The 12,773-nt window shown below is 29.6% G+C and overlaps 1 protein-coding gene across 1 annotated transcript; it reads right to left on the bottom strand.

Annotated features, from left to right (window-relative positions):
- Nucleotides 1–11,527: 11,527 nt before the first annotated feature.
- Nucleotides 11,528–12,410, bottom strand: LOC111613841. Its single transcript, XM_023355195.1, has 2 exons — nt 12,292–12,410; nt 11,528–11,864 (listed from the first exon to the last, which is right to left on the bottom strand). The coding sequence occupies exons 1-2, from the start codon at nt 12,304–12,306 to the stop codon at nt 11,580–11,582; spliced, it is 300 nt and encodes a 99-aa protein (XP_023210963.1). The 5' UTR covers nt 12,307–12,410; the 3' UTR covers nt 11,528–11,579.
- Nucleotides 12,411–12,773: the final 363 nt, after the last annotated feature.

Genomic DNA, 12,773 nt, shown 5'->3' with positions numbered 1-12,773 from the left:
ATCTTCATGAGACCCAGGAGAATTTGAATTAGGAGTGTTGACTTCAGACATTTTTCTTCTGAAAATATTTTCTTATAAAAGATTGGTTTTAGGTCTCCTATTGCTGGGCCCTTTTTGCCCATAGGATAACGCGCCACTGATATGAAAATTGGGATATAAAAGAGTCCTCTTGCGATCCTACTTCTGTATCAAAATTTTAGAAAGAAAATACTACATATGCTCTTAATTCGTGCAGTCCTGAATAGGAGAAAGTCTGAAACATATGCAACAATACATAACTCTCTCTTTATTATTTTTTTTTTTATTGAAGAGAACAAGGAAAATAAGTTTTACTCGTGTTTTTCATTGATTTAATTATCAAAGTTTAGCTATTATATTAAAGAATACATCCTCTTAGTGCCTTTCTGGTATCGATAAGGGTGGTCTATTCCTCCTATAATATTTATTAGGAAAAAAAATAAATACTTGACACCTGAGTCTTATAAAAACAGAATTGTTTTTCCTTATGTCACTAGGAAAAAAACTTGGAATGCAGTTGGACCTCACACAAAGTACTTCCTGAAGAAGGTCATCCCTCTGAATCAATCTGACAGATGTTAATATTAAAATGTATATATAATCAGCATTTTCGCATCAATGAAACTACTAAAATAATTATACTGTATATAACTATTAAAGTATTAATATGAGAAATATCTATAGCACTTATATAAAATGTGTGGATATGTAATTTCTTATGTAAATGTTTATATAAACTTACATCGATTTTTATATACATTATGACGGAACAATAAGATTATAAACTAAAATAACAAGTTTAATTATTTTATATTTTTTATTTATATTTTCAATTAATTTGATGAACAAAACAAGGACGTGAAGTTGAATCTGGTGCAACTCTTTTAAATTATGAAGTCATTTAATGGTCATTGGTAGATCATCTTTTATCGAAGGTCATGAAAAATGTATATAAACTCTTTAAAAAATTAAAATTTATAATTTTCTTACAAATTAATAATTTACTTAACTTTGAAGACGTAGAAGTCGATATGAAGGTCCAATTGGTAAGTTTGAACTTGGGTTTATAGGACTTAAAAACATTACATATTCACTTATAGGCCTATACTTAATATATATATAAATTATACATTTATTAATATATATATATACATATATATTTATTATTATAATATATATATATATTAATAAATGTATAATTTATTTTTCTAGTATCTTTTAGTGTTGTGCTTCATAGCTATTTATGTAGTTAGTGGAACTGTGATTGTAAGAAGTGCTCTTTCACCCTTGCAACTTCCTCTGCCTCTGGCTTGGTCCCCTCTGACTGTTCCTTCTTCAAGACTTATTTCACCTCTTATTCTTAAATAGATAATGTGAGTTATTACTTAATTAAGCTACTTTGAATGTTTTTAAACATTTATAAATGCATTTTAATATTTTAAATTTATATTTTAGAATGTCGAAATGAATTGGCAATTTTACTTCTTTAATGTCTTCATCTGAAAAGATGTTTAGTTCTTCATAGATCTGAACATAAACTTTGTATTTTCTTTTTAATTTTCTAATAAATTCTTATAATTAAAACAATTTATTTCGTAATTTTTCTGTTATTTTGAATAGAAATGCATTGGATAACAATTATGTTTCTACGGCTTACCAGTGACCGAGTGGATAAATCACCAAACACTACTTGCGGTTCAATTACAGAAACTAATAAAAATATAAATTAATTAATCTTAATTTTTTGAGCTTTTAACCTATTACATCAGCAAAAATAAATAAATAATGAATTAAAAAAGTATAAGACAATCAAGCAATTTGTACAGTACAAGTATAAAGAATAGTCATGAGCGATTTTCAAGGATAACGAGAAGTTACGCCTATTAACGGTTATTGATTTTTAAAATAAACATATTAAAACAAACTAATTAAAAGGATGCTTAAAAATTTTAAATAAATTTAAAATATATTTTTATACTTTTTAAAAAATATTTAATAAAATCGATTATTTGTAAGAATTTTTAACACGTGATAGATAGAAACTATAATAATCATCATTGAATTTTATAAATAAGAGAATATTCGGTAAAAAGAATATACTGTATATATATATATATATATGGTATTTGTATTTGTATGCATGTTATATATAGGCCTATATATATATATAACATGCATACAAAATAACTCCTAACAATGGCAACCTTCGAACAACGACCATATTTTATGTTCCCGTCGATGGGCGTTGTTCAGAGGTTTGACTGAGAAATAAATAAATATATTTACTTATTTCGTAGTCAAACCTATAGTACAAGTTCGATAATCCGGCATCTGTGGGACCAGACTTGTGCTAGATTATCAAAAATGACGGATTTCGTAAAATTCGATAAGTTGTATGCATTTCGAAAGTTGCAGATATTATTGTGCTGTACATTTTATACCAATGCTGCTGTACGCTTCCTGTTGTTAATACACACTAATCTGAATTGAATTGGTTTAGTTTTATTCGTATACGGCGATACATGGGAGATCTGCCGAGGGGAAATCGCTATGGGAAACTGGCTCCTATTTAGGTGTTACTAACGTGAAGAAAACCCGGAAAACTTCATTTTGCCAGCCTTTTGGCTAGGCGCAAACCCATGACTAACTGGGAGTTCAGGGTTCTTATCCACTCGGCCAATAATGGACTCCGATTTGGATTGAATCGATGGAATGTGATAACGCAACACTCAGACGGTCTTCTGGAGATAACTCAAGAAGGACTTTCTATGGGAAACCGATTCCAAGGAGGTGCATCCCGGAAGGGCTTTATAGAAAAACTGACCCAAATTAAATGTTAGACACGCCAAAAAACCTACAAAACTCCACGTGACCACTTCATTAACAGGCGTGACTAGCCTGTTAATGAAGTGTGAACCCGCGACCAACTGGCTCTTTACTCTATGTGAAGACGATACACTGCATAATTATACCGTGTTAAAATCGATTGAAAAATCTGTATAAACGTTAATGAGAAACATTTTCGTACAAACTCAACATTCATAATGATTTGTGTGCATATAATATTCAGAGTCTTTAAGCACCACGTGTCCAAATTCCGTTCGTGGAATATTAACATGCCGAATTACAGGAAATTCCAAATTATAAGGTATCACTTCTGTAAATAATTTCTATATATATTTTAATAATGTTTCGTGTTGAAGTATTCTTCAAATGTTTAGTGAATCATCAGAAATGACAGAGTGAATTAATTAGGGAATTGTGTAAGCTACATTAAACAATTGTGCACGTTATAACGGCAGCAAATAATAAATTTTTATTGCAATTTTAATGTAAACACATAAAATGAATTTCTTTAATTGAAATTTGTTCAACCGGAATGGAATTCTTGGTGCAATCTGTCGTTCACGCATAATCTATGAATAGTCAGTTCCGCTTGGATTAAAGATAAATATTTTGGAATTAAAAAATAAAATGAAATAATTTTTAATAATTGAATTAAATTTTAAATTGATCTGACTCTCAGATTTTAAGTCTTAGATTAGATGAGCTCACTTTTCTAACCTGAATACTGGATGAGATAAGGCAACACAATACATATGTAATATGCCAAGGTAGGACTTTCCATGAGAAATTAGCCCTATTTAGGTTGTAGGCATGTGAAAAAACGCGGAAAATTTCACGTGGCTATCTAATTCTCGTGGCTATTGTCGAGAGTTATCGCTTGACTAATAAGCGATAACTCTCGACAATGTTCAGTTTTACCTGAGAGGCTGATGGGTAGTTTAATACTGTTATTATACATAAAATATGGCATTTTGTATAGTTTATATTCTTCTACTCTTGTGCTTTTTACATAAAAGACTAAACTTTGAGGTTTTCTATGCTCGTTGGGTCTCAGAACCTTGGCTAAATAGGGCCTGCTCTCATTCTCTATCCTATCCTAATGCTGGTTGATTATACATAAGCTAATAATAATAAAGTTAGCTTATATATAATCTACTCTGCTTACTATTTAAAGCTACTGTACATTTATATAATCAATAAATTAAAATAAATTTCTGTAGAAATCATAATTTCATTCTATTATTTTCAAGTATTTAATAAAACAAAGTAATTAAATTATAACAAATGATCTGGAGTAGGATTAGAAAAGTAATGTTACAACTTATTCAGTTTGTAATTTGTAATATTAAACAAAATTAAAGCAAATATTCATATTTTTCTTTTGTTTATTATTAATTTCTACAATAATAATAATAGAATTTTTCTTTTTTAAACCGGAAATAAACTTGATTTTTATGTTGATGAACTTCTTTCAATGTCAAATTATGTTTCTAAAATCATCCTCAAGGTTAAAATCTGATGCAACGAATTCGAACAATGATATCATCCGATGTCCATTGGTCAATTTTGAATCATCGGAAGGTCATCAAAATTATATAAAAAGCCCGGACGATTGGGCATTGTTAAATCAGCTTTCGTCTCCAAAAATCCGAAAGTAATATTCCGAAGAATCGAAAAGCCATCATGAAGATCCAACTGGTGAGTTTAAAAATTGCATATTCTTGTTAATTTTTAATGTTTTCCTAGTGTTAAACTCTGTATTTTCTTTAGTTTCTGTTGGTTTTGTGCCTGTCTGCCATTTATGCAGGCTACGGAGCAGTTGTTTTGAGTAGAAGCGTTTTATCTCCTCTTTCACCAATTCCTCTGGCTTGGTCTCCTCTGGTTTCCTCTTCTGGACTCGTCACTTCTCACGTTGTTGGACCTCATCTTTGGAAATAATTCTTAGCTATCTTTTTCTTCTAATCAGGTAATTACAGTATTTGCGATATTATTTATGGTAATATATAAAGACAGATTTCTAATAATCTTTTTGCATGTAGGAATCTGAAGAGATGATGATTCTGTGATACTTTCTTCAAAACTCTCAGGAAAACTAGTTTTCTCTCTTGTCAATTTCTGTATTTCTTAACTTTCTTTCAATAAAAAAATTTTTTCTCATAGCCATGCGTTTGTTTTGTTTCTTTGTCTCTAGTATATTCAATTTTCACATTAACTGAATAAATCTTAGAATGAATTTTTAAGAAAATATGCCGTAAAAAACTGAAAAAAGTAAATATTTTATTTTTCAATTTAAATTTTGAATATACTGTTGTATGCATATAACGCATATAATTCATATAATGTATTTACATTATAAAATATGGATTTTAAAGGTAAAATGGCCGAAAGTCGAGCGATAGAGTTGCGCTTTGTAAAGAAAATCCGTTTCGAAAAATATAAAAATATTTTACTTTTCATAATATGTTACAACGTATAAAGCATCATTTATTCGTATCTGAGCCCTAAATGTGTGCTACTCTATCTTTAATCCTGTTACAATATCAATTATTGTATGATGTAGACTTGTAGAGTACCCATCAATGACCCACCAATAACCACGTGGATAAAACCACTGAACACTATTATGGGTTCACACTTCACCAGTATTTACGTGGCATTTTTCGAGTTTTCTTCATGTATCTAACATCTAAATAGCGAGCAGATTCCCATAACTTTCCATAGAAAGTCTTTCCGGGAGGCATTTCCTTTGGCAGATAGTCCATGTGTTGTGTTGCCGTATCCCATCAAACTGACTCAAATTAGGACTTTATATTATACGAATTATATATAAAAGGAATCGCAATTTCATGCTTGTTTAAATTTTCCTTTAACATAAAACTGCCGTTTAATATATTTATTTCGTGAGAGAAGTGTATTTTTTTTTAAAGTAAACAAAATAAATGTTCCGAAAAGCTGATGGAACGTGTTTTTGTAAAAATTCTCAACCGGAACGAATAGAAAAACAAGAAAGAAATGCTTTTACTCTCATGAAAAGTGATTAATAATACTAACGCGTGTATATATTCGATACTGAAGTTTTATTTACTTCTTTCTTGTGTTAGCATATTATTCAATGCACGTATAGCATATACTGTACATCCACACACACATGCTAAGTTAATGAATCACATTTCCTTTAACATTATACTCTAATTTTATATATTTAAACGCAATTAAAACAGCCTAAAACTCCATTAATTTTTTTGTATAAACATCCTTTAAAGAATCTACCTCTTATTACTTCTAGAAGATTTTCAGGTTCTGAAATGTCAACGAAGCGTAAACTTCTATTTTGTTTTTTTCTTTATTTATTCTTTAAAAGATCAATAAAACTATAAACTGTACAATTTTATGTAATAAAATTGTTAAATTGTACGAATTTCTAATCGTAAATTTTCGCTGTGTACTGAGGAAAGCTTAAAAGTTATTCTTTAAAACTGGTTTAATTTTGTATCTCGTACACTCCTCAATTTTTGAAAGGTAATCTTAAGTAGAAATCTTACTAGAAAAACCAGATTTATAACCAAAAAACCCACATAAGTCTGTTTAAAGGTTCATTACGTTTCACTCCATCTACGTGATAATGGAGATAATGATAGGTTAGATCCTCTAATCTGCCTTTTCACACGAAAGAACTTCCGAATTTCTAAGCATAAACACAAGAAAAAAACTATTCTTAAATCAATTTTCATCTCTTCTTAATAATTTATTTCAAAAAAATTAATTATAATAACCAAATTAGTAAACTTCAAAGATTAATTAACGAAAGGTTTCTAAATTCTTAACCATATTTAGAAAACAATTTTTGTAAATGGTGATTAAAAATAGTAAATTTTATACGAAAATAAATTTGTTATATTTAGAATTTGTCCTCCGAACTGATATTGAATAAACAATAACAGGATTATATTTCGACATATAATTTTTTCATGACGTCAGATGTAATTTCTGTGTGTCAAATCAGCCCTTCACCCCATTGTCTTCGTTATGTTTAGCTGTTTAAGTGTTAACTGACGTGATATATATTTGAGAAGTAAAAAAAAAAAAAAAAAAACAGGATTTAACGCTATTTCATCTTAAAAAAGCAAAAATTAAATTATTAAAATATTAATATTAAAACTTAATAAATTTTCTACGAAAATAATAAGTTGCTCGACACCTTCCTAACTAAATTTGGTATGAAATTATGTACTGGAGTATCAGAAATTATCCGGAAATCTTCAAGTTTTCCTCATTTCTAGAAAACATCTAGATAAATTAACGGACAAAACGTTAATATAATTAGTTTAATACGGTTTAAAATACTTTTATTTATTTCTTGGGCATTTACCTAATGATTTATTCTTTAATTATTATTTAAAACTTAATACATTTTATACCGGTAAAATATTTCAAGAAATTTGTCTTCATTTTATCAAAAACAATGGAAAATTTGATAATATTTTGACCAAAATTTGGTGTAAAATCATATGCTAAAATCCCAAAAACTATCCTAAAAGTTTTGACTCACCTTCGTTAGTTAAATTTCTCGAAAACATCCAGACAAACTGACGTGGAAATGTTAATATAATTTATTTTATACGGCTTAAAATATAGATTTTATTCGTTTCTCACACGTCTATTTTAATAATTTACTTTAATTAGTGCTTAATATTTCACAAGTTGTTTACATTAATTATAATAAAACTTAACCAAAATAAAAAACGAACAAAACAATTCATTACAGTTTTCTTAGTAGCGAGATAATAACTAATTAAATGCCATTAAAAGATATTTTAAACGCATTTAATTAAAATAAACGTTAATAAAAAAAATCAAAATGAGTGCTTCCTGTTATTTTCGCGAGGGTTTTAAATGTGTGATAAAGAGAAAAAGTGTTTCTATTATGTTTTGTGAAGGGGCAATCCCAGTCAAAGGCAGGAAGTGATTATACACCTCTCAATCACCTTGAGAACAAAAATACATCAAAAAATAAATATAATATATAGCGCTTGGCAAGTTATTGACAATAAAAATGATCCAAGACCTTGGCCCAATTTCGTCTATGAGAAAATATATTTATCGATTAATATTAATTTTCTATGATTATTTACATTTTCTGTATCGAAATTCATCGATTACATGCCTTATAATTATATTTTTTATGCTACATTATAAAAATGTGTGACGTATTTTATGAGTATAAAAAAATTAATTTTAGTGTTAAAAGCATGTCTATGGCTTTAAAAAATGTTTTTTTTTAATTTTTTGTAAATGAATTTTTTTTCTAATCATTATGGTAAAAATCTATTTTAAAAATTATATTTTAATTAATTTTTGTTTAATATATATAATATGTATAGGAGTGGATAGACAGTAATGTCACCGAAATAATTAGGTCAAGGATTGAAGGACAAACGGTAAGGTATCTCTATATAAAGTGCCATAAATCGCGTTGGAATAACTTTTATCAATTTTAGAGCAGAGTACAGACATGTGGAAAGTTGTAAGTAGTTACTTGAATAAAAGTTTGAATATTTTATTAGATTTATAAATGTAAATAAAATAGATTTATTCCTGTTTATTAGATACTTCTTCAGCTTCTTGGGTGTCTTCTGATATCAGCGCATCCACCTCTTCATTTTGGTGCTCCGGGCCCGATAATTGGCCATGGATTACCTCCTAAAGACGTCGTTCATACAGCCGTACATCCTATAGGTTTTAATGGATTAGCGAAAGAGCACAAAGCGATTTCACACGATCCATTCGGAGGAAAAACAGTACAACATCACGTGCAGGCATCGCATCACGATCCCTTCTCTGGACGTACCGATTTGAAGCACTCTCAACACGCAGTTCACGTTAATCCTTTCTTAGGAAAGGCAGCAGTTCATAGCAGTGATAACAAGGGTCACCTCGATCCAGCATGGGGTAAAGCGGCCTTTCAGAAACACGATTACAAATCTCAAGCCCTGCCAGGACACGCAGCAGTCCACGAATCAATTAGTGGAGCCGCAGTTAGCCCCTTCGGAAACGCAGCGAGTCACCAGGTGTTTCAAGCTCGTTCCGATCACTTACACGGTGGTGTAGCTCATGGCTCTAAATTAGTCTCGGCACACCATAATATTAACAAATGGGGAGGAGGAAGCCATCATACGGTCGCTAAAGAGCACGAGTTTCACGGACATGGATTTGGTGAATTGCATAGAGGTTCACAGAGCACCGAAACGAAATTCCATCCTGGATTTTCTGCAATCAATCAAAAGGGTTTCGTCGAACATCATGGATATAATGCCAAAGCCGGATTTGGCTCTTCAGATCAATTAGCTTTCGCTCGTCACGCAGCTCACGATGCTTGGGGTAATTACAAAGGAGTTTCTCATTCTACTCACGTAGTTAAAGGGGGACCACTGGGACATCATCACGTAGCTCATATACACGGATATCACTGAATATTTTCGAGATGATGAATGGCATCTTAACATGAACTTTGTTGCTCGGATGAGAAGAAATAAATTGTAGAGAAGGAAAGGTCGTATGTATGTCAACTAACCTAAATCTATCGCTTAATTTATCTGAAATGTTTTAAATTAAAATGTAAAAAAATTTTGTTGCTTGCTCCTTTCTCCAGTTTTATTTTTCAATTATTTGACAGGTATGTATTTAGCGATTTTAAAAAAATAATTAATTATACAGGACAATTGTACTTTATAATTTGCATTGCCGCAATGAAAAATCAAATCATAAAATTAAATATAAAAAGTTATAAAATATAAATTACATTTTAATTGATTATAACTTTTATTAAAATAATACTTTTGACGCTTCGACAAAGATTAATTGACTTTTTGGCCATCATGTGCATTGAAGAAACTTCTTAAAAGTGCTGTTGCTGTGTTTTTTCGATTCTAAGAAGCTCCATTATTTAAAATCGAATTTTTAAGGGCAGAAAATTTTTAAACAATTAAATTTATTAAGTTTTGTTAAAAAGTTGGAAAAAATAAAAACTACGGTAGGATTACATTAATTACGTGTAAAATTTTTTACCATAAATTGTACACGTAATTACTCGTGACTCCTTTCCTTTCTCGTTGTGTACAAAAGTGTACTTTTGGCAAACTCCATTTTAATTAAGCGCAGAATAGTCATTGAAGAAATGAATAAACTGTTCTGCAAATATTTTCTAAGTTTAATCACATAAATAAGCTAATAAGAATGTCACTAATACCACTATAAAAAGTTCATGTAAACAATGCCTAGATACCCGAACATCGTGTACAATAATTTACCTTTTGCAACCCCCCTCTCTCCCTTAAATTGCGAACATAATTAATTGACGGCCCCGTACAACTGATATGAATGATGTTCGTCAGCTCTTCTTTCATGTGCAATAACTTTAATGCTGCATACGTCGTCTCGAAAGCATTTTAAACATCAAAAAGTAGTTTAAATTAAATTGTTACCATTAGAATACATTTAAACGGATGTGATTGTTAAGCATTGAGTAGCAAAGTGCAACTCGTGGTGTATTCACGAGCACTGTCGATAGTTCTTCGACTGGTAGTATAAGATTCATCTTCATTTTGGACAAGTTAAATGAATTTTAAACATCAAAGAAATACAATAATTTAATATTTTGTATATTTATAATAATAATTTGAATAGAATAATTTGGTAATGAGAAAGAAAAAAAATATGTGTTTTCGTTTGATTAAGATCATCGCACTTTTACATCGATTTGACTGTCATTTTTTTAAACTCGCTCATTGGAAAAACATTGAAGGAATTACATCATATTGATATAAATGAACCTTTTCCTCCACCAAATAATTGTGCATATAAAAATGTTAGGGCTTAAGATGCAGCTTGTTTAATTTATGTGCAAATCTATCCCTAGTCATATTTAATTGTTTTAGAAGTAATTTATTTGTCGCTCATCATATTAAACATTTTTAATTACAAGAATTTAAATTGATGAATTCTATTTTTAAATAAATTTATCAATTCTTTTTATATTATATATATACATCAGTATACACAGAAAAGTTATTGGTTATTCACATCGTTCTCCAACAGTTAAAACTAATTTATTTTGATGAGTGATGAAAAAAAATCTATTTATATTATTTCCGTATCACTTTCCTTGCATGTAAAACTAAACTTTGGAATTAGAGCCAACTAGGGCCTCTAATTTATATCATTTTCTTATATAAAAGGAATAAATTTTAGGGTCTCGCTTGGATGGGAAGTGTGACAAACGACTATTTAAATCTGTAAATCGCAAGTTTCTATTGCTAGATTATTAGTTTCGCTATCAGAATGACTAATATGAATATAATAACGAATATTTAATATTTAAAATATTCGTTATTTATTTTTTTCAGTTAATATCTAAAAAAAAAAATACTGATTTGGAGCCAAATAAGATGAGAAAACCAGTAAAAAATAATTGTTTAGAATGAATCCAACCTCCACATTGTTAAATGGAGTGTAGCTAATGTTTCAGAGATAGAAACGATAAAGAATTTACCCCAATTAGGCCCTATTTGTTTAAAATAGGCCTACTTATGTTAGGTACTGTACATGTGAACTTGGAGTAAGAAACAACTCATTGGCTAAATTAAACATAAAATATCTTTAATTACATATAATACAATAAAATTGTAACCGAATCATCCGAATTTAAAGTGAAATCCTTAATGATGATGATGTCCCGCATATTTCTTTCCAACACTGTGTTTAGCTCCCCATTTGAAATGTCCATCGTGATCAGTTTTGACGTAAGTGTGCACGTGACCAACAACACCGTGACCGGAACGTCGAACTCTCAACAAAGGTTCATCAGAATCGAATGCGGAACGGCGATGAATGGAATGTTCTACCCAATCTTCGGCAGAAGGAACGTAATTAGTCGATTCGAACTCGTCATCATAATAAGAACGAGCTAAAGCGGCCACCACGCATGCTCCGAGTATCAAAACCTGTGATTGGATAGTTTAAAATTTAAACATTTAAACGTTGGCATTCATTATTTTAAAATTAAAAAAAATAAACAAATGTTAGTAAATTAAATGTAAAAAAAAAATATTCTAATTACAAAACACGATAGAATTTTACACGTTAAGACTAAAATTTCAATCGAATTTGTCTTTACAATAAGTTGAGTTAAAAATCGCCATCGCGCATGCTCCGAATATATCAAAATCTGTGATTGGATAGAAATTTCAAATTTAAAAATTCAAAAACTTTATCATTACATTAGGTTTTTTATCTTAAAGATTGCACAAATTTAAGTAAATAAAGAACGTGTAATAGCTTATTCGAGTTATAAAACTAAACATATAACATCTTTAAGCTTCTGTTGTTTACGTAATAAAGCATTATCCTGCAAAACCAGTAGCACCTTACCTTGATCATCGACATGATGCCACAAGTGTACAGCACGTCAATGACACATCACGATTTTATACTCGCTCCCAATTTATTTTCGGATTGACGGGATATCGGTGTCAGACATGTAATCGTTTCTATACTGGTACCGTGACGATCACGTGACTAGGGAATATCTCTTGCTGTGACTACAATTTGGTTTGACAACGCATTAAAATCGTATTTAAAAAAATTAAAATGAATTTTCCTACTTGAATTCTTGCGTTAAATTTTACTTAAGTGATATTTAGATAAAATATGTTCTACTTTAAGATTAAAAAAAAAAAATGCAATTTTAAGCCAAAAACTCCTCTTCCTGTGATGTTTACTAAAAATAAACTCAATTATTTTTTTTATTATAACTTATTTTAAAATTTAAATTATTATAAATTAATGTAATTTATAGCTTTAAAATTTAAATTTTTATTTAATAAATAATAATATTTTATAGTGTATATAAA

This window comes from Centruroides sculpturatus, unplaced genomic scaffold (assembly GCF_000671375.1).
Source record: "Centruroides sculpturatus isolate CEXI.00-Female unplaced genomic scaffold, Cexi_2.0 scaffold2072, whole genome shotgun sequence".
NCBI lineage: Eukaryota > Metazoa > Arthropoda > Arachnida > Scorpiones > Buthidae > Centruroides > Centruroides sculpturatus.
The sequence above is the reverse complement of the archived record's forward strand: the minus strand, read 5'-3'. Positions and strand labels throughout refer to the sequence as shown.